The sequence below is a fragment of the Macrotis lagotis genome, chromosome X (genome assembly GCF_037893015.1).
Source record: "Macrotis lagotis isolate mMagLag1 chromosome X, bilby.v1.9.chrom.fasta, whole genome shotgun sequence".
Taxonomy (NCBI): domain Eukaryota; kingdom Metazoa; phylum Chordata; class Mammalia; order Peramelemorphia; family Peramelidae; genus Macrotis; species Macrotis lagotis.
The window spans coordinates 625650472-625673982 of NC_133666.1; the positions used below are offsets into that span (position 1 = coordinate 625650472).

General features: G+C 37.7%; 2 protein-coding genes across 2 annotated transcripts in view; one reads left to right on the forward strand and one right to left on the reverse strand.

The window, feature by feature from the left end:
* Positions 1 to 23511, reverse strand: part of LOC141500315 (UDP-GalNAc:beta-1,3-N-acetylgalactosaminyltransferase 1-like) — a 38322-nt gene that overhangs the window by 9412 nt on the left and 5399 nt on the right. The gene's annotated exons all lie outside the window — the stretch shown is intronic.
* On the forward strand, positions 1537 to 1707 carry LOC141497006 (small ribosomal subunit protein uS14-like). The gene has a single exon (XM_074199585.1). The coding sequence runs from the start codon at positions 1537 to 1539 to the stop codon at positions 1705 to 1707; it is 171 nt and encodes a 56-aa protein (XP_074055686.1).

Below are 23511 nucleotides of genomic sequence, written 5' to 3' on the forward strand. Positions count from 1 at the left end.
ACTAATTAAGTAAGATCAATTAACCAGGATACAACATTAAATAATCTAATTTCTAATTGAATGAAAGATTAGGGACTTTTCAAATTGGGAGTGAACAGATGCAATTTCTTTATAGGAAAAAGCAGTGACGAATTCCACTCAGGTGTCTGTTAATGGTCAAAGTTGGAACCTGAAAACAGTAACTGATTAATCAGCTTGGGGTCAATTTTCAGATAAAGCATATGGTTGACTTGAGATATATAATTACGAAAAAATTCTGCATCAGTCTTAAGATCTGATTTGGTTTCTGGTCAGTTAACCAAGATTCTTAGTCGGAAAGTAGAGGTGATTTAGCATACCAGCCATGCAGATCAAAGAGTCAATAGGATTTTCTCCCAGTTTCCACAACATAAGACAGAACTTGAACTAGATCTATAAATAAACAGAAAGGAAACTGAAATAGATCCAGAATTTAGTCGCAAGATGGAGTCACTGTAGTTCACTCCATTACTACCATCATTTGCTGCTCCAATTCCCTCAGTTCTCTGGGTGCCCTTGCAACAAAAGTCCATGCTCCCCAGTTAGAGGATTAAAATTGGTCAAGAATTAATTAATCAGGCGGCTAGGTGGTGCAGTGGATAAAGCACCGGCCCTGGAGTCAGGAGTACCTGGGTTCAAATCCGGCCTCAGACAATAATTACCTAGCTGTGTGGCCTTGGGCAAACCACTTAACCCCTTTTGCCTTGCAAAAAAAAAGAATTAATTGATCAATTCTATTAGAATAATAAGAAATAATTAATGTAAAGAATTCAGAGAAACATGGAAAGATTTATATGAACTGACAAATGAAGAAGTAAACAGTACCAGGAAAACAATATGCCAATATGCAATATAACAATATAAATTTAAAGAAAAAAATGAAAACTGAAATTTGTAATTATAATAACCAAGCTTAGCCCCAGAGAATAGGTGAGATAATGTACCTTTTTTCATATTGCTAAGATGGGGATACTATGAGAATGGAATATTTTATGCACTGCCAGAAATACTAAAGTGTTGGTTAATTTGACTGATTTATTTTTTATCTTTTTTAAATGTTTGTTACAAAGAATAATTCATTGAGTGAGGTAAAAAGAGAGATAAATTCAGAAATGAATATGATATAAAATGATATTAATAGAAATGAGATAAATTATTTTTAAAAAGAAAAATAGGCTTAGATAAACATATTACATGATGTGTCACAATAATGAATATTGCACTTAAATATACAAGGTGACATGATTTTTTAAATGGAAGGAAATGAACTGATGTTTTCACAACTATAAATTATTATGAAAGAAAAGGGGTAGGATTCTTAATCAAACAAAGGACAGAACATATCACAAAAAAAGAGAAAATAAATTATTTCGATTGCATGAAATTGAAAATATGCTTAAATGAAATGAGTACATTCAGGACAAAAACAGAAACCATAAACTGTGAATAAGTCTTTGCATCAAACATTACTGAAAAAAGGTTTGAGCCTTTTTGTCTCGCGTCTTTGCTAGTGGCGCCATGGGTCACCAACAGCTCTACTGGAGCCCCCCTCCTAAATTCCGACAGGGGTCTCGGTCGTGCCGCGTCTGTTCGAACCGCTACAGCCTGATCCGCAAATATGGCCTGAACATGTGCCGCCAGGGCTTCCGGCAGCATGCGAAAGACATGGGCTTCATCAAGGTGGACTAAGTCGTATTTCCGGACCTCTGCTTCATTAATTACTCTATCAGTGGCCACCATTGGATTTCAGTCTGTACAACTATCTGATCTACCCACCTGAAGATTGATTCTGTTGTGCCTGCAATGCTAATTTGTATATATAATTTAAAAAGTCATCTCAGTTATGACTAAAATTTAGTGTGGAAAAAAGATTTAATATCAAGAAATGTAGGGAATTAAAACAAATAACTGCCTTCATAATCACTAATGCCCCTTCTGGGATATTCTTGCCTCAGAGATACAGGTTGGGTTGCTTAGGGCAAACTATTCCCAAGTTAAAAGTACATTCTAGATATTCATTCTCAAAACTAGAGCTCACAAGCTCCTATCAATATGTTTACCTTCAATAGTCAGAGTTATCTTAAAGCACAGATATTTACTAAAGTGTTAGTAACAAGATCTTCTCTCATATATATCTGAGGCATACAAATATGTATAGTTTTAGTGGGAGAAAAGTGGATAGTAGAATAGTACCAGAGAGAAATAGAGAGATGCACATAGAGGGACAATAGGTGACTTATCTCTCTGGTGTAGCCACCACTCCCAAATCAACCCATGCCCTTTCTCTTGTAGTGGTAGCCTTTAGCTGCTTCCCTTTTCTGTCTTTCTACCATATGCCTCTCCTCAGTTCATCATCTCTGCAGTTAGACTATCACTCTCTGGGGTATTCCCTCATGGAAATGGCATCTCTCATTGAGTAAATTATCCACTTCAAGACCATTGCTGATAGAGATGAGTGACAGGAGGGAGAATTTTTTTTTTTTCTCTTTCCCACTGTACTCAGGAAGAGGTAGAAAAGAAAAGGCAAAGTGTGATTTTTCTTTCAAGAGGTGGGTTCTTCCTTCAAAATTGATTCCTTCTTCCACTTTCAGGAACAATTATCCTGTCAAAGTTGACTTTTTTTTTTTTTAGGTTTTTGCAAGGCAAATAGGGTTAAGTGGCTTGCCCAAGGCCACACAGCTAGGTAATTACTAAGTGTCTGAGATCAGATTTGAACCCAGGTACTCCTGACTCCAGGGCTAGTGCTTTCTCCACTACGCCACCTAGCCGCCCCAAAAGCTGACTTTTCTTAACTGACTGTATAGTTGGATATTCCATTTTAAAACCAGCTGAATTTAATAAAGGAAATTCTTGTCTGTAAATTGAGAACAAGTTCTCCTCCTCATATTGTACAAAACTCTTAAGGACTCTTCTCCTGAAACCAAAGTCTGTCTTTATAGCATTAACAATCCAAAAAATCATGGAATAATTCCATAATTCTATTCTATAGTTATTCCATAAGGGAATAGTTCATTTCAGAATTAAAGTTAAGGATTATTTGAAAGGTAATAGAGAAAATTATGGTGAACAAGAGTAGATCACAACATTACCAACGAAGCTCTACTCAGAGAAGCAGCACTAAGAATATGTCAGAATGATGCATGCCTGGAAAGGGAGATAGGGTAATCAGTAGAAAGATCAAGGACTAACTGATGGACCACTCATGTATTACACTGATGCACAGTCAATTACATAAGACCAAGATGAAGGCCTAAGGCACAATGGGGAATTTACAGTAAGATATAGTCTAGAGTCACATGGATGAGTTGCAATTTGCACTATTGCAAAGAATAACAACATCAATGAATTGAAGTATTCGTCCAAATGATATCAAAGGAAAAATTTGAGATGTCTTTGAAACTTACAGAAGAATATATCCTTAAGGAAATTAATGCTATATAAAGCAAAAAAGGAGAGCTTAGAGATGAATGGATAGGTCGATTTGTGAGGCTCTCTATATAAAATGGTAACACTTGGATTCATGTTAACCAATATCTCCAAGAGAGGGAAGATAGTGAGAGTAGAGGTAAATAAAATTCTGCTGAACACATGCTTCAAAGGGGGAGGAGATGAAATATATTTCAGCAAAGGAGACTGAAAAGGATCAGTCTCTCCTATGAGAGCTAGGAGAGAGCAAGGTGATAGAAGCTAAAGGAAAGAGTGCTCAGGAGTCAGGATAGTCAACAATATAAAAAACATCAAAGTCATTGAGAATGAAAGCTAGTAATTAATATATTTTTAATAACCTTAAAGAAAAGATTTTCAGTTAAGTGATAGAATCAGAAGCCAGGATGAAAAAATGAGTGGGTGGTAAAGCAGTGGAGGCACTGAGTGAAAATTGTTCTTTCCACAAATTTGACAGTAAAAGGAAGGTAAGACATAACTTGATAAGCTGAGACAATGGCTGGGTCAAATAAAGATTTTTTTAAAGGATGGAGTAGACCTGAGAATGCTAATGGGAAGAAGGGAAGGAGTTAAGAAAAAGATTGAAAATGAGAGAGACAACATAATTTTTACTACAATTCTTTTATTTTATATCTTTTAAGTTTAAATTTAATATTTTCATGAATGAAATACATTTTCTATTCTTCTCAAACCTCTCATTGGAAAAAAGAAGAAAAACAAAACTCTTCTAATAAATGTACATTGTCAAGCAAAACAACTTGCCACATTGGCCATGTCCAAAAAATATGCTTTGATTTTCATGGAGTCTATCACCTCTGTGTCAGGAGGCAGGTTGAAGGTTTCATCATTAAACCTCTGAATTCATGATTGGTCACTGTGTTGATCAGAGTTCTTAAGTCTTTCAAAATTGTTTGTCTTTATATTGTTGTTACTGAACAAATAGTTTTGATGGTTCTACTCACTTCCTACTGTAATGGTTCATCCAAGTCTTCCTAGATTTCTCTGAAACATTTCTTTTCTTATTATTTCTATGAGATATTCTACAAGAACATTCATTATATTTGTAAACCATAATATGTCTAACCCTTATATTTGGGAATTGGTGGGTATTCTCCTAGATATTTCCACTGGTATTTCCAGTTCTTTGCTAACACACACACACACACACACACACACACACACACACACACACACACACAAACACGGATCTTTTTCCCCTTTCTTTGGGGTATAGGTCTGCTAATGGTATGGTTAGGTCAAAAGATATACATAATTTTGTAACTTCTGATTCTAGTTCCAAATAACTTTTCAGAATGATCAATCACTGCTCATCTCTACCAATAGTATACTAATGTAATTTTTCCAAAAGTCCCTTCAACATTCATCATTTCCCTTTTTTGTAAGCTTTTCCAATCTGATGGATATGAGGCAGAACCTTGGAATTGCTTTAATTTGCATTTCTCTTATAGTAATTTAGAGCACTTTTTCATGTAGTTTTGATCATTTGGATTTCTTCCTTAGAAAACCACTTGAGGGGCGGCTAGGTGGCGCAGTGGATAAAGCACCAGCCCTGAAGTCAGGAGTACCTGGGTTCAAATCCGATCTCAGACACTTAATAATTATTTAGCTGTGTGGCCTTGGGCAAGCCACTTAACCCCATTTGCCTTGTAAAAATCTAAAAAAAAAATCACTTGAGTAAGTCATTTGACTGTTTATCAATAGGGTAGGTAATAGGTCTTATTCTTATAAATTTGAGTGAATTCTTTTTATCTTGAAAATGAGAACCTTATTATCTTGAAAATGAGAAGCTTATCAAAGAAACACTGCAAATATGTTCCCCCAGTTATGTATTTCTCTTCTAATTTTATCTGTATTTGATTTCTTTGTGCAAAAAAATTAATTTTATGTAATTAAAATTCTGTTTTATTGCATGTGATACCGAAAGAAGACATAATGAAAAGGGGAAGCTTCTGAGGGAGAGAAAAGGGGATGTGATCTAAGACATAGGTAGTGGAGATGGCCTGGGCAAGGATATAAGCCACTTCTTCCTCAGTCAGAAGCCAAAAAGAGGGCAATTAAAAATAAAAAGGGAGTGGTTTGTGGTATTTAAAGGGAAAAGAGGAGATTCATCTGAATCTCATCTATTTTCTTAGTAAAGGAGAGGGTACATAAGTATTCAGGGATTAAGAAAGGAAGAGATTAACTGGAAGAGTTGCTGAGAGGAATTCAAAGGATGACTAAAGTTTTGCTGTATAGCAATGAAAATCCAGTTAAGATTAGTAAGCATGAATTTGTAGTGGATCCAGGCTGCAAAGTATTGTTGCTTCCTCCATTAGTTATCAGCAGTTCTGGAGAAGAGTTAGAAAAGGAAGATAGGGACAGGATGCTAATGCAGGATTGATAAGGAATTAATGAAGGTTTAATAGGACAAAGGGGTCAAGGATTCAAGGAAGGACATTGTACACTTGAGCTGTACATAATATCAAGAGTGAAGAAAGGAAAATAATGGCAGAACAGGACTGATTGGTGGAGAAGGATTTCAGTTTCCTATTGATTTAGGTGAAGTGTGGAAGAGGGAGAGATGGAAAAATTAGAAATTATGATGATAGAGGCTCACAGAAACACTTAAGATGCCTGAGTATCATTCTGTGAGCCTCAAAAATTCTTTTAGGAATGCCCTGAGACCTTTCATCTTGGCAGTGGCTATGTCCTTCATAACCTCTAGAGATAGTCTTAGTCACTTTAAACCTACTAGGGACCCTTGACTTCTCTTAGGGATGTTCTGAACCTCTCATACACATGAAAAACAATTCCTGGCCCTTATATGTTCTAGGAATAGCCTTTATACTCTGACAACATATAGGAATATCTCAGACCCCTGACTAATCCTAGAAATGCTCCAGAGCCCTCACATCAGAGTAGGAATCACTTTGTGTCTATTGCTTTGCCTGGTTTCAACTCCAGGAAACAAGATACTCCTTCTAAGAAAACCTTCTAAACTCACCACAAAGCTGGTAAGTGAAACCTAGATTGATACTACTTTCTTCAGATTCTTCTTCCCTCTGTTTGAAGCACAGACCGAAGTCCTCCCATTGCCTTCCTTTATAGAGGGCAGGAAATGGACTTCAACTCATTCAACTTTTCACCTACTGCTTTATGCTCTGTTCTGGTACCTCTTGGTGTCCTTCCCATTTTCCTGCTTCCTCATCTGTATTCTATCTCCTTTTGAATAGTAAACTACAGGAGATCGAGGTCTATCTTTTTTATTGAATTCCTAGTGCTTAGCACATTACCTGGAATATTTTAGACACCAATATTTACTGGATTGAATTGTATTGGGATGACCAAAGCTCCCTATCTCCAGATGTATCTTAAGCTTCTCATATCTCTTATACAGCTCACATATCTTGGCTAGAGAGCAGATAAGTCTACATAAAATTGTTCTAGAAATCCCATTATAACACACACATGGACATAAACATACATTTTTCTCAGGGGAAAGGAAGTTATTTCAGTGAATCTACTTCTTCAATTCTATCTGATTGAATTATAGCTTTTGGAATGTCATGTGGACCTATCCAGGTTTCTGACATATGGGATGATGGAAAAAAATTCTGAACATAAAGTTGAAAAACTGTATTTCTTTTTTTTTAATTTATTTTTATTAAAGATATTATTTGAGTTTTACATTTTCCCCCCAATCTTGCTTCCCTCCCCCCTCCACAGAAAGCACTCCGTCAGTCTTTACTTTGTTTCCATGTTGTACCTTGTTCCAAATTTGGTGTGATGAGAGAGAAATCATATCCTTAAAGAGAAGAGAAGTCTAAGAGGTAACAAGATCAGTCAATAAGCTATCTGGTTTTTTTTTTTTTTTCTAAATTAAAGGGAATAGTCCTTGCACTTTGTTCAAACTCCACAGCTCCTTATCTGGATACATATGGCACTCTCCTTTGCAGACAACCCAAAATTGTTCCCGATTGTTGCACTGATGGAATGAGCAAGTCCTTCAAGGTTGAACATCACTCCCATGTTGCTGTTAGTGTGTACAGTGTTTTTCTGGTTCTGCTCATCTCACTCAGCATCAGTTCATGCAAATCCCTCCAGGTTTGCCTGAAAACCCATCCCTCCTGGTTTCTAATAGAACAATAGTGTTCCATGACATACCTATACCAGAGTTTGCTAAGCCATTCCCCAATTGAAGGACATTTACTGAATTTCCAATTCTTTGCCACCACAAACAGGGCTGCTATAAATATTTTTGTACAAGTAATGTTTTTACCCCTTTTCCTCATCTCTTCAGGGTATAGACTCAATAGTGGTATTGCTGGGTCAAAGGGTATGCACATTTTTGTTGCCCTTTGGGCATAGTTCCAAATAGCTCTCCAGAAGGATGAATTTACAGCTCCACCAACAGTGTAATACTGTCCCAGATTTCCCACATCCCTTCCAACAATGATCATTATCCTTCCTGGTCATACTGGCCAATCTGAGAGGTGTGAGGTGGTACCTCAGAGAAGCTTTAATTTGCATTTCTCTAATAATTAATGATTTAGAACATTTTTTCATATGGCTATGGATTACTTTGATCTCCTCATCTGTAAATTGTCTTTGCGTATCCTTTGACCATTTGTCAATTGGGGAATGGCTTTTTGTTTTAAAAATATGTCTCAGTTCTCTGTATATTAGAAATGAGTCCTTTGTCAGAATCATTGGTTGTAAAGATTGTTTCCCAATTTACTACATTTCTTTTGATCTTGGTTACATTGGTTTCTATCTGTGCAAAAGCTTTTTAATTTAATGTAATCAAAATCATCTAATTGGTTTTTGGTGATATTCTCCAACTATTCCTTAGTCATAAACTGTTCCCCTTTCCATAGATCTGGCAGGTAGACTAGGCCTTGATCTTCTAATTTGCTTATAGTATTGTTTTTTATGTCTATGTCCTGTAACCATTTGGATCTTATCTTGGTAAAGGGTGTGAGGTGTTGGTCTAATCTAAGTTTCTTCCATACTAACTTCCAATTTTCCCAGCAATTTTTATCAAAGAGGGAGTTTTTATCCCAATGGCCAGACTCTTTGGGTTTAACAAACAGCAGATTACTATAATCATCTCCTGCTTTTACACCTAGTCTATTCCACTGGTCCACCACTCTATTTCTTAGCCAATACCAAACAGTTTTGATGACTGATGCTTTATAATATAATTTTAGATTGGGTAGTGCTAAGCCACCTTCGTTTGCATTTTTTTTTCATTAAGCTCCTGGCAATTCTTGACTTTTTATTTCTCCATATGAATTTACTTAAAATTTTTTCTAACTCATTAAAGTAATTTTTTGGAATTTTGATTGGTAGGGCACTAAACAGATAGTTTAGTTTTGGTAGAATCATCATTTTTATTATATTAGCTCTCCCTATCCACGAGCAGTTGATATTTGCCCAGTTGTTTAAATCTAATTTAATTGGTGTGAGAAGTGTTTTATAATTGTTTTCAAAAAGATTCTGAGTCTGTCTTGGCAAATAGACTCCCAAATATTTTATATTGTCTGAGGTTACTTTGAATGGGATTTCTCTTTCTAGCTCTTCCTGCTGTTTCTTGCAGACATATATAGAAAAGTTGAGGATTTATGAGAGTTTATTTTATAACCTGCAACTTTGCTAAAATTGTAATTGTTTCCAGTAGTTTTTTAGATGATTTCTTGGGATTCTCTAGGTAGACTATCATGTCATCTGCAAAGAGTGAGAATTTTGTCTCTTCCTTCCCAATTCTAATTCCTTTAATTTCTTTTTCTTCTCTAATTGCTGATGCTAACATTTCTAATACAATATTGAATAGTAGTGGTGATAATGGGCACCCATGTTTAACCCCTGATCTTACTGGGAATGCCTCTAGCCTCTCCCCATTGAGTATAATGCTTGTTGATGGTTTCAGATAGATACTGCTAATTATTTTAAGGAACAGTCCATTTATTCCTACACTTTCTAGTGTTTTTTAATAGGAATGGATACTATATTTTGTCAAAAGCTTTTTCAGCATCTATTGATATGATTATATGATTTCTGATAGGTTTGTTGTTGATATAATTAAGTATACTAACAGTGAAAAACTGTATTTCTAATCTTCTCTCTGACACTTACAATCTATGAGACCCAATAAAAATTCTTTCCCCACTATGACCCTCAACTTCCTCATCTATAAAATGGGAATAACTATTGTATACTTCACAGTTATGGAAAATGTACTTTGTTAACCTTAAAATGCTAGAGAAATTAAAGTTATCCCTTATAGATTTCCCATCCAAGGCTCAACTGAACCTTCAGTTCACCCTAAAACTCCTTTCCTAGTCCTTCAAGGGAAAGCTTAGGGTTTAGACTGCCCCACCCCAAACTGGAGAAGATTGGGAGGTTCAGCACCAAGGACAGGGGGAAGCTACTACAGAATCTAGAATAGAATTGAAAAGGACTTTAGGGACCAATCTAATCCAATCCACAACTTTTTCCAACTGTTCAGAGTCCTTATAATGAGAGGCAAGGGCACGCAATTCCTCTCTTCCAGCAGCATTTCTGTGTGTGCTGTTAATATTTTTTTTTAAGTTTTCTGTAATGCTGAAATCATTGCTGATTAAATCAAGGGGAGGTGGGATTATAGCTAAATGAAAACTTTTCCATATATTCCAGTTCAATGACTTAAAATATGACTAGTTTAAAAATATTTTCAAGCCATTGAAATAAGGTACTGGGAAGGTTTTTTTTTTCATCATCACTTTTATTTGGCTTCACAGAAAATATTAACATCGTAACAAAAGTCTGCCCTTCCCCTATCTCCTCATCCTCCTCCCACAAAAAAAAAGCTCTACTAAAACTTAAATGACATTAAGAAAAGGATAGTGCCCAGAAAATGAGTAGTAACACTCACACCCTACTCCACCTGCTCAGACCACATTCAATCTATCATATTCAATTGTGAGGTGCACATTTTAGGAGATTGTGCAGAGAGAGAAAAACAAAAATGTTTAAGGACTTTGAGACCATTAGATATCAGAAATGGATGAAGGAACTCTTGAAATGATCCAGCCAGCCTACTCTGCACTATCATCTACTTCTTGAACAACTTTGCCATGGACACTTCCCCTTGGTTGCTCTTGGTGAGGTAGACCTAATGGAATCTCATAGAACACATCACTATCTGGCACAAGGCTGAACCACAAGGGAGAGCCTTAAACAGTCTAGACATCTACTTCTTCCCACGGACCTTTCTCCAACCAGTGGTACTCTGTTTGGAATCATTTCCCAGTTGGTTACATACTCCCATGGTCTCCCAACCAGTGATTCTGAACTTCTAATTATCACTTTAAAAAAAACAAAAACATAAAAGTATCTACAACTGCCAATGCCCTTAATTTATATTCTTTTCAACTTTATCCCAATATTCTACTTCAGAACCCGCTCCTGACTGTCCCATGAACAAGACCTATCTCTTGGTTCTGGATATCTTCTCTGATTATCCCCCACACCTGGAACTATCTCCTTAATTCCATCTCCTGATTTATCTTGCTTTCTTTAAAGAATCAACTAAAATCCCTATGTGTTTTTCCAATAAAAATCCATAACTAAGAGAAACTGAGGCACAAAGTTCTGAGCATAATCAATTTGTTAGCAATGTTAGAAGTTACCAAAAAGAGAGATCCAAAACTTCCCAGTAGTCAAGAATGCCTCGGAGCAGCCATTTATGGAATTGGTTATATAAGGTCCAAATATGCAATTGGTCTACAATAGAGGTGGAGGTGGCTGTCAAAGTCTGCTTTGCTCCCTCTAATAATAATTATAGATCTGAGTGTAAATATGCCAGTTTCCTCTTTCGAAAATGAAAGGCTTGATTGATTATCTTTATAAGATCTTTGTTGTATTACAATTACAGAATAGCACAAACATCTTGTTAAAGGGAGTCTTATTATGGTATAGAAATCTGTAGGTCCTGATTTCCTGAGTGAAGGTAAGACATTCTTCCCCCTCCATGGGATCCTGACAGACATGACATGATGCACACATTCTAAATTAGGAAAGGAAATTATGATGTATGCTGTGACATTTCATTGACAATAATTTTATGGTCCTTTGTCTACTTCCTAAAAATACATGTCCAAAGATCTGATTCTGGGGACCCAGTTTCAAGCAAGAACCCTCATGCATATTCACTTGATTACAGAGCTTAAAAAAACTATTAAACATGTATGTTAACCAAATTTCTGTTGTTCTTTCTTAAGAACAGTTTCTGGGAGCTAACACAAGTTTACCTAATACTGTTTGTTCCTTATTAGGGAAAACTCTGCAAGTTAATATGTGCAATTTAATTCTTTATTGGGGCTAAAACTCAAAGTTTGTTGCCAGGGAGCACATATTGTTCAATCATGCTCTCTGTAAAAGAGGGTCTCCCAAATCTATGACAATGCGAGAGACAGAATTAGTCAATATTCTTTGGATATTTCCATATTAATCATTTACCCAGCACCAGATGCTAGTCTTATCATCAGATGACTCATCTTCCTTATCTCCTCCCTTCTAAGGCATTGAATCCAGAAAATTGAAGACCATAAACTAATAAGCTCTACCACTAAGACCCAACAGATCTAAATCTGATCCATAAATACTGATTGCAGTGATTAACCATAAGTCTTAATTATTCAATCAATAATCTAAATTTCACGCTTTAAAGGAATAAGGAATCTAAATTTCACATTTTCCCAACCCTTCTAAATTTTAGTGTCTTTTCTCTATTATTTCCTATTTATTCTATTGTTCACATACATTTGTTTCATGTTGTCTCCCTTATCAAACTGTGAGCTCTTTTAGTCCAGGGGCAATCTTTGGTGTCCTATTGAATCCCTAAAGCTGTGCCTGGCATATAGTAGATGCTTAATAAATGTTTGTTGACTGACCAAACAATTGTTTGTCTTGGGAAAAAGAAGACGGGGGCAGGCCAGGAAGAAGATGTGGATTGATTTGATGGGTCTGATGGAAGAAGAAAGATTTGCTCTGCATAGCCAGAGGGCGGAAAGCTAATTGGAGGAAATTGTCTACAGGCAAATAATTTAGCTCCAAGGCTAGGAAAGCCAGTTGCTTGCCCTATTTACATAATAAAAATAGCAATTTGAAACAAAGAACTGAGGGGGAGGGTAATACCTAGAAGTACCCTTTCTCTTCTGACCTTATTTTCCCCTGTGCCTTTTCCTCTCCCTTTCATTTGTGTATTGAGGCTTATACTCACTCCCTGGGGTGAGTCCTTTGAGACTGGGATTAAATCATGCTTTGAGCAGTGAGATTTTGCTTGAGGGAGGATAATATGGTCTTTCCCCTTTGATCCATATTCTCTCAAGAAAGATGATCCATAAAGCTGGAAGAAGGGAAGGATGCCCTGGTGGATTATTCCTTTATTTTTCATCATTGTGACTAGGAATAAAGGGATACTAAAAAAAGGGGGATCCTAGCTGGGAACAAGGTGGACCTTGAGGCTGCAGCTTCCTTCTCTGGTGATGACCTTGGCAGGGATCTGAAGGAGGAAACAGAAGAGAAGAAAATGAACCAGAGCAAGTAGATGAGTCTGGCAGTAGCTTAAGAAACCCTCTACTTGTGGTGAAAAAGAGCAGGGAACAGTTCCAATCTCTGGCCCTTACCTCTGGCTCAGTCTCTTCTCTGAATACATGCTAGCCAATCTAGGTAAATTTTGAACCTACAAACTCTTCCCTAATCCATCTTTCCTTCCCCAGAGAAGACAGAGGGTGGAGGATGAAAGCCAAGAGTCAAAGGGAAAGAAATGAGCAAAAGACAGTTCTACCCTCAAGGAGTTTGCAATCTAATGAGGGAAAATAACAAAATTCAATTCAATAAACCTTTATTAAACTCCTACTGTATGCCAGGCACTGTGTTAATTACTAGACTGTGAAAATTAGATAAAGTTCCTGCCCTCAAGTCGTTTACAATCTAATGGGAAGAAGGCACATTAAAAGAAGATGGGGGGGGGGGGGGTATACCAACGTAGAGGCATGTGCTCTCAAAACAAGGAGATTTGCGAAGAAAAATTAAGATGGAATTTGGAAGTCCTAATCCTGCCCTCTAAAAATGAAAGCATTGAATGGAGTTTGATACTCCACCTTCCAGTCATCCAATCAGAAAAGAGGAGGCTGAGGGAGTTGGGAAGGTGTAGAGAGTGTCTCAGACTGAGTTAACAACATGGAGATGAGAGTTCACCCAATCAGCTTATCCTGGGAGGTGTATCTTGTTCCATGGAGTTCAAACCAAGCAGAACTGTGAATTAAAAAAGAAGAACCTGAAAGGGGGGGGGGGGGAATTGAAAGCCAGATGGCCCCCAGGGTGTGGGGACATGATTTTTATGGGGTCTTAGCAGAGTAGCTGGTGGGAAAGGAAGACTTGACTGGAAAAATCTGAACCTTTTTTTTTTAGGTTTTTGTTTGTTTGTTTTTGGTTTTTTTGCAAGGCAAATGGAGTTAAGTGGCTTGCCCAAGGCCACACAGCTAGGTAATTATTAAGTGAGACAGGATTTGAACCCAGGTATTCCTGACTCCCGGGCCAGTGCTCTATCCACTATGCCACCTAGCCGCCCCTGAACCTTTTTTAAAGGGAGAATTTGGGAGGAGTTCTGTGCTCTTCCCTTCAACTCTTCAGAGTGAAGAGGCAGCTGAAGTATTAGAATTTGCTGCATCTGACTCTTCATGACCCTATGAGGTTTTCTTGACAAGGATGCTGGAGTGGTTTTGCCACTTCCTTCTCCAGCTCATTTTACAGATGAAGAAACTGTGACAAATAGGTTTAAGTGACTTCTTCAGGGTCACACAGCTATTAAGTGTCTAAGGTTGAATTTGCATAATTCCTGACAGCAGGTCTGGCAATCTATCTATTGAACCACCTAGCTGCAGTCCAAGCCAATCTGAAGGAAATCTTTGGCTCATTAACAATTACCTTAGTGTGTTTCCATATGCCATGTTATTAAAAAAAGAAATCATCCTGGTAGAAATTACAAGTTCAACAGATGCGTCCAGAGGAGCAGCAGGCAGCAGTTATACATGAAAAGCTGAGGCAAAGTGGAGACAGTGTGATGACTTTGGCAGCCCTGTAATATCAGAGGTGTGAGGTACACCTTCACAAATGCATCCTGGCCACTAATATTCCTCTTGTGTTCCTATTCTTCCCACTAGATGCTGTGTGGGGAGAATTAGTGGGGAGGTGATGAGCTGATACTTTTCTTACCACACCATTTCATTAAATGCCTCTGCTTTGAAAAAGAAAAAATAAATCTCTCAGTCCTAAGAATAAAGTCACTATGTAATGGGAGGTTTCTCAAATGGAAGATGAAAGTAGAATCATGTAAAAATTTACAAAATTCCCATTACTCAGAGCAATATTCTATTTTCTTTTCCCATAGACAATTTTGAGTGTGAAGGCCACTAATTCACCCAACACCCAGGAAAAGAGGAGGGAATCTCTTAGTGTAAGCATTAGAGACACCCTTTCCAAGGCCCATCATGGTCAGTAACTAAAGTACAGCCACATTCATATGCTCCCTTGATATTTATTCTTTAATTGGTAGCTGGTTTTCCTTGTAAAACTCAGGAGAATAAGGCAGGTATGCCTGTGGAAATCTTCAATAACTCCACAAGAAGTACATCCAGTGGGAATTCAGGGAAGCCTGGAAGGATTTGCATGAACTGATGCTGAGCTCAATAAGCAGAACCAGAAAAACATTGTATACCCTAACAGCAACATGGGGGTGATCATCAATCTTGTTGGACTTGCTCACTCCATCAGGGCAACAATCAGGGACAATTTGGGGTTGTCTGCAATGGAGAATACCATCTGTATCCAGAGAAAGAATTGCAGAGTTTGAACAAAGACCAGAGACTATTACCTTCAATTTAGAGGAAAAAAACCATTATCTTATTATGTAATTTTGCTATCTTTTATAATTTATTTCTCTTCCAGGGGCGGCTAGGTGGCACAGTAGATAGAGCACCAGTCCTGGAGTCAGGAGTACCAGGGTTCAAATCTGGTCTCAGACACTTAATAATTACCTAGCTGTGTGACCTTAGGCAAGCCACTTAACCCCATTTGCCTTGCAAAAAAAAACCCCAGAAAAAAATTATTTCTCTTCCTCAAGGATATGATTTCTCTCATCACATTCAACTTAGATCAATGTATACCATGGAAACAATGTACTACCTTCTGGGGGAGGGGTGTAGAGGGAGGGAAGCAAGAATAGGGGTAAAATTGTAAAACTCAAAATAAATAAAATGTTTCTTTAAAAAAATCACATTGAGAAGCCACTCTGTCATAGTGACATGGGAGACCAAAGTCTCAGATTTAAGAAAATGGAGCAGCTTCAGAATCACATTAAGTCTCAGAAGTTTGATGGAAGGGCAGTCCCTAAAATGATGTTGAATGGGAATATCCAATTAATATTTTGTCCCAGAGGAATGGGATAGTAGCAAAGTCAGACCCAACAAGCCCTTCCTTTACTGTAACCTTCACTTGATGGACCACCAGTACAGTACCCAGTGGCCATTGGACAAATACCTTCCCAGGAGGACTTTTAAGACCAGATGTGACTGGAAGGTGGTAACTTGGATTTTGTTGATAGGAGGGAGGCAAAATTGTCTGTCTGTGTCTCAAGAAAAAAGAGAGGACATTTCCTCAGAAGAATGTGCTAAGAAGCAAAGATTTTTGTCTTCCCTCCATGGGATAGCCATGGGGAAAGGGGTAAGGTTGGCTGATGGGACAGGTAATATTGACTATTATAATTCACCTATACAAGGGAATTCTCAGCACCTGGGACAGATAGAATGCAATATGGTACCTTACTGAAGCTACTTCTGATATGTAAAAGGGATAATTGCTAGTATTATATCTGTGCTAAGGCCCCCATTTTGGTGGATAATAATGGCATCTATTTGTTAAGATTGTTGTGACCATCAAATGAGATGATATCTGTAAAGTGCTTGGCACCAGATGTTTAATTAAATGCTCATTTCCCTCCTTGTTCCATTTTTGGTCATTCTTTCAGGGGGACCTTGGTCCTGCTTGTGTTTTTGCTTTGAGGAGTGCTTATAACTTCTTTTTTTTGCTCTTCAGAAAACATTAAAGCTTTGGAGAGTAAAGATAGACACATTGAAATGTCAGAGGAGAGAGCAGTATCTCTGACTCTCCCCAGACTCACTAGGATGATGAAGGTCCTTGATCATACCATATTCAATTCAATTTAATTCAACCAACATTTATTAAATACCTATTCTGCAACAAGTACAAATTCAAACAGTCCTGGCACTTTGGGATTTTGCTTTTCATTGGTAGGTTACATGTCCTCAAGTAAGTGCCATAGCAGGAATTTTTCCTCCTCCCATGAATACTTGCTTTATAAGGACATCAGAGAAAGAAAGGGCATTCAAAGTCCAAGTGTGGGTGACTGGAATAACCACTCACCATGCTATCTCTAGGTAACCCACTGAGTATCTCTACAAGCCCTGAGCTACTAGCTTAAGTCCCCTTGTTGTTCATTCTTCATTTTTTGAAGAAGGAGCAGCTAGGTGAATAGAGCACCAGTCCTGCAGTTGGAGGATCTGAGTTCAAAATTGACCTCAGACACTTAATAATTCTCTGCATGACCTTGGACAAGCCACTTAACCCCATTGCCTTGCCAGATTTTTAAAAAAAAAAAAAAACAAAAAAAAATAAAATAAAATGTCTCTGCATTCAATAAGTATGATTGGCAGAATTTTTGGATGAGGGGAAATGACATTACAAGATGATGTTTTGATTTGTATATTAATTGGATTTAAGTGAGGCAAAATTACACAAAGTCTTCAACCTCAATCTTTTTTCCAGAGCCATCAAGGTCCAGTCACATATGATTTGCATTTGAACTGTAACTTCCAGTCTTCATTTGGTATCCTAGGAATCCTATGTTCCACCTCATCTAATCAAGAGCATGGAATGCTGAAATCCCCAACCAGAGCAATTAATGGAAAGAAGGTTGGATTTCTAATGGGAAGACCTACTTTTGAGTTCTGATTCTTTCATCTGCTATATGTGTTACCTTAGGTCATTTACCAGTCTATCTTCAGTTTTTTCATCTGTGGAAGGAAGAAATTGGACTAGATAACTTCTAGAGTCTTGTTCCAAATTTATAATTCAACAAGTCTATGAACTCATTTATCAAAATGGCTTATATAATCTTCCCATTAGATTCTTTTTTTTTTGTTCCCAGTCTTTTTGCTTTCTAAATGAATTACTCGATCACACATATAGTAGGTTAAAGGGACTTTTGGCTAACTGAATAGAAATTCACCAAGTATTGCTTTAAAGGGGAATCCAAAAGAGTGGTTTTCTGCAGAACTCCTCCCACTCTCTCCCATGATCGGTCTCATTATACTCATAGACCAAAAAGAAGCCCTGCACCCAGAAAATGCAATGGGTTTCTTATTGCCCTTCTCAATATCAAGTCCTAAGAAAGTCAAAGGATCCAGCTCACTATATGTCTAGGGTTGATTCTCTACCCTGACTCTAGTAGGGTGATATTCACCAGAGCAAAGTTCTTTGTTCCTTGTGATTCAGCAGAGTGATGCTTAGTGGTTCATCAGAGGAGGCTTTTGCTAATTAGACAAAGTGACCCTGACCCTACTGTGTGTTTCACATGTTATCTTCCTAGGTCCTCAACTGGTGGTTTCGAGTTGAGCTTCCTTTAAGGCAAGGAACTCTTTGTTTTAAAAAGTGGCATAGCATTGGATGAGCATAAGCAATGTTGTTTATATTAAATTCCTGCATAATTACATTTCTGCTTCTCTCCTACTGGGTATTAAGTCAGGCTACAATCACTGAGACAACCCTAATATAGCCTACCTCAACACATAGTAAGATAGCCCTTCTCTGGGGTCTTCAAACAAAGCCTTGGTATATTATAGAATAAATCCTTACTTATGTCCACTTTGGTCTAGAGGGCTTCTGGGGTCCCTTTTGTCTGAAGTCATATTTGAACTCAGTTCTTCCTGATTCCGTGACCACTTAGGTTATTCACCAAGATCCTGTGTTGCCTGAAGAAGAGTCTGAATGATATTTTTTTGATTCTGTGAAAATTCATCTCCTCCAAGAAACCTTCCCTATGCCCTTCCTTCAAAGGACCTTCTTCTTTGGAGCTCACACAGCACTTTGGTTTGCCCTTCTCTAATGTACTTACCACACAATATTGTATATTACGCTTACCTATAAAACCTGTTAAAGTGCAGCCTGAGGACTCTCCAGAAGTGGGCTCATAAAGTTCAAGAGCACTTAGGGTTGGTCAGCTTCTATTAAAGTTGCACTTCCCATGGGTGCTTTTCTTTTTAATAGACCAAAGCCAAGGACAAATTAACTTAAATCAAAGGCATTTAATTAAACAAAATGACCAAGGAATACTATTCTCCTTTCCCCCCAACTACAGAGATGGCATCCCAGCTATAACACTTTTTCATTTAAATTACTCTCAACTCACTATCTTGGATGTGCAGAACTGACGGCCTCTGTTGGACTGCTCCTTGACCACTGAGCTGCTATTGCCATCTACTGGTTCTTTCCCAAATTGCAGCTACTAGGTTGGCACTGATCACCCCAGAGTATATATGCATAGCCTTAGGGCAGGTGGATGATACAATGGATAAAGTACCAGTCCTGGGATCTGAAGGATCTGAGTTCAAATTTGACCTCAGACATTTGAGATTTCCTGGCTATGTCTTACCTGGGCAGTATACTTTCCAGGGAGGTCCACTATGACGTGCATTGCCCGAGTTAGCTCAATATTTGGGAGGCTTCAAAAGAAAGTGTCAGAGAGAAGAGGAGAGAAGAAGAGAGAAGACTGACTACCAAGCTGAAGGTCTACAGAGTCGTTGTGCTGACCTCATTGCTAGATGCCTGTGAAACCTGGACAATCTACCAGCACCATGTCAGGAAACTGAATCGCTTCATTTAGTTTTAGAAAGACTGTGAAGATCACCTGGTAGGAGAAGACACCAGATACTGAGGTCTTTTCTTGAGCTAAACTGCCAAGTATTCAAATGTTACTAGAGTATAACTACCATGGTCTGTCCACATTGTTCACTTACCAAAAAGATTATTTTAGGAATTCACACAGGCAAGTGCTCACAGGGGGTCAGAAGAAGTGATACTGGGACACCCTGAAGATCTCTGTTAAGAACTTTGGAATTGATTGTTCAGCCTGGGAGACATTGGCACAGGACCATCCACCATGGCATGCCCTCACTGTGCTCTGTGACCAAGAGAGAATGGAACGTCTCAAAGGATCGTAAGTTTAGAGAACCCACCTCAGGTGTTCATATGGACTTTTTGTGTCCAACCTGTGATAACAGCATTCCAAGTTTGTACTGATCAGCCATGGTAGGACATACTATAACTTGTCTCTAATATAGTGGTAATGTTTTTGGTCTTCTTTGATAACAAAGGACAAGAATCAATTAGCTGGAAAATCAATTAGCTGTGTGATCTTGTGCAAGTCACTTAATCCTGGTTATCTGTCCTCCAGGGCCATCTCCATTTATACTCATTTATATCTGGCCATTGGACTCATTTGGTTCCAAAGGAGAAAGTGAAGTTGATGACTTAGCACAGCACCCCCTCACACAAATCCAGTTCATGTGCATGTCATGACATCACCTCCCTGATGTCATGGTTTTCTTTGAGAGGAAGTGCTAACACCATCATCATCACACATAGTGCAGACATTGGTTCAAACTTCTTTATCGTTAGCAACTGGTTATTGTAGTGGATAGAACATGGGAAGAACAGTCAGGAAGCTCAGAGTTTAAATCCAACCTCAAACACTTCTGGCTTAGGCACTTAATCACTATCTGCTTTATTTTCTAGAACTAAGATGAAGACTTATTTCTCAGGGTTATTGTGAGGATTAAATGAGATAATACTTGTAAAATGACTGGTTTATAGTGGACATTTAATAAACATGTGTTCTCTTCCTTATGTGACTCAAACAGAACAGAAAAAAATCCCTTAGCTGAAAAATCACTTTTTAAATTGTTTTGCATTTTTAGGGACAATTCTCCTGAGTCTAATCTATTTAGTTAAACAGAAGAAATTCCTTTCAACTCCTCTCATGCTCCTGGATTCTTAGACTAAGACTTGCAAATTATCCTGCAAATGCTTTCACTTTAGCAGGGGTTACCTGCAGCTGGCAACATTTGTCCTTCATTCCAGCAGGTATAGCAAAATTTTTAATTATTACTCTCCTTAGAGGACATAGCATTAAAAAGAAAAAAAAAACCTTTAGGAAGGATCTCAATCCCAGGACATATACTCTATGGAAGATTTATCAGAGGATATGAGTTATATTATACAAAATGAGAAAGCACTGATAGGTTGGAACTTATGCTGATGGAGAGTGTATCTACATTGATGAGAGATGATAGAACTATTGAGGGATATGACAGGTGCTAGCAGTATATGAACATTACAGTGCTGTTAGACCTGGTTCATTCCCCTGCTTTCTGCACTCCTCAGAGAGCAAGCAGGCTGCCATTTAGCAAATTAATTAGTCACCCAGTTAAGGATGAAGGATATTATTTAATCCCCAAGTAAGACAACATTAGAAGCCAGTCAATGTGCATTCACTTTTTAAAATGACTGTAGTCTTCCTCACTATTCACCAGATGGCACTCTGACTACACATAAGTAACTAATTGTCTACCCGTGGCCTGATTGACTGGATTTGGTCCCAGATTTTGTTTAAATCTAGGAATATGATATGAAATATGCTCAAAATTTACTCCAAAAGGACACTGACACATTGTTGATGGAGTTGTGAACTGATCCAACATTCTGGAAAGCAATCTGGAACTGTGACCAAAGGGCTATAAAACTGCACTCTTTTCATCCTACAATGCCACCATAGATCTATATCCGAAAAAGATCATAAAAAAGGGGGAAAGGAAAAATATTTGTAGCAGCATTTTCTTGTAGCGGAAAAAAATTAGAAATTGAGGGGATATTAATTAATTGAGAAATAACTGAACAGATTGTGGTATGTAAAGGTGATGGAGTACTATTGTTGTATTAAAAAAAATCATCAAAACCTGAAAAGACTTATATGAACAAATACTGAGTGAAGTGAACATAACCAGGAGAACATTGAAAACAATAACAGCAAAATTATGTGATGATCAACTATGATGGATTTAGCTCTCCTCAGTAGTACAAAAATCAAAGACAATTCTAAAGGACTTCTGATGGAAAATGCCATCCACACCCAGAGAAAGAACTCTGAAGCAAGAATGTAGACCAAATTATTTTCCATTTTAAAAAATTGCTTTATACTTTATGCTTTGTATGCTTTGTTTTTTGCCCTCTCATGATTTTTGGTTCCCTTCTGTTTTTGATTCTTTTTTCACAACTTAACTAATCGGGAAAGAGGTTTAATGTGGTTTTACATGTATTACTAGCTATTAAGGGAAAGGGGGAGGGAAAGGAAGGAGGGAGAAAAATGTGGAAATCAAAATCTTACCAAAAAGTGGATGTTCAAAACTATCTTTGCATGTAGTTGGAAAAATAAATAAATATATATTTTTTTAAATTTACCCAAAAAAAGGAAGTTTTCCTCATCTCTACTCCAAATCCTTATTTCCTGCATTATCTTTTCATTTATGTCTTTAATGCATAGAATTTAACAATTCATTCTAAAAAATGTTTTGATTATTTTATGCTTGACAAACACCAACCAACTGAGTATTTTCACATAAAAAGGAAAAAAGGTTATATGAAACCAGATAGTCAACAGTCAATAAACTAAATGCCAATTTTATAGGTACTAAGTGCTGAGGAGGCATTGAAAGACAGAAAACAGTCTCTGTCTTCAAGTAGCTGACACTCTAAAGGAGAAGACACCATGCCATTCATGTACATTCATGTACAAATAACATACGTATAGAATAAATTGGAAATTATCAACAGAAGGAAGATACTAGTAAGAAAGATTGGGAGGGAGCAGTTAGGTGGTACCATGTAAAGAGAGAATCAGCCCTGGAGTCAGGAGGACCTGAGTTCAAATCTGACCTCAAACACTTAATAATTGCCTAGCTGTGTGAACTTGGGAAAGTCATTTAACTCCATTGCCTTAAATAAAATTTTTAAAAAAAGAAAAAGAAAAAGAGGGAGGGAATGGAGGAATTAAAAAAGGGAAGAGGAAATAGAAGGAAGTAGAGAGGGAGAACAAAAAGGAAGGAAGGAAGGAAGGAAGGAAGGAAGGAAGGAAGGAAGGAAGGAAGGAAGGAAGGAAGTCAATTGTGATGACAGATTAGTAGACGAGGTCAGGAAATTCTGTCCTCTTTTGGGTTATTTTAGGTGAGTTTATAAGACATTCCCAGACTTGAATGACAAGGATCCAGCCACAAGAGGGAGGTTGGAACCATCCAGGTAGCATTCATACCATACACGGAGTTGGAACTTAGCTTTTAAAGGAATCAAGTTACCTGGTGTGTTGAATTCTTATCCTTTCCCTTGGTTCTCAATCCATTCTTCCCTTATAGGTCAGTGTATCTAACTGGAGATATTTGATATTACTGAAAAACAAACATAAAGAGGACTGAACCACAGTCCCTAGGTATTATCTTTTAAGCTCTCCAGGTTTAGACCAGGGCAGAGACCCTGGGATGTGGCATCATGGGTCCAGAAATCCCCCTTCAGTTCTAAACTTTTGAGAAGGGATGATGAAGGGAGAACTACTTAGTTCAATCCCACTTCCAAGTCCTCTCACAAGTAAATGTCTTTTATCTGCCTCTATGGCTGATGACAAGGGCTAAGGAGTGGTTAAACTTTTTATTTCTCTGGGTTGACCTGTTACTCCAGAGTACTGTCAGAGAGGAAGGAGTTATTTGATGAGATGGGTAATGAACCACCTTCTCTTGCCACACCTGGAAAAATTAAAGAGCTACATTTCTAAAGAAGTAATCATCAAATTGTGATAAACCTATCAGGCCTGAGAAAGGCACTTCT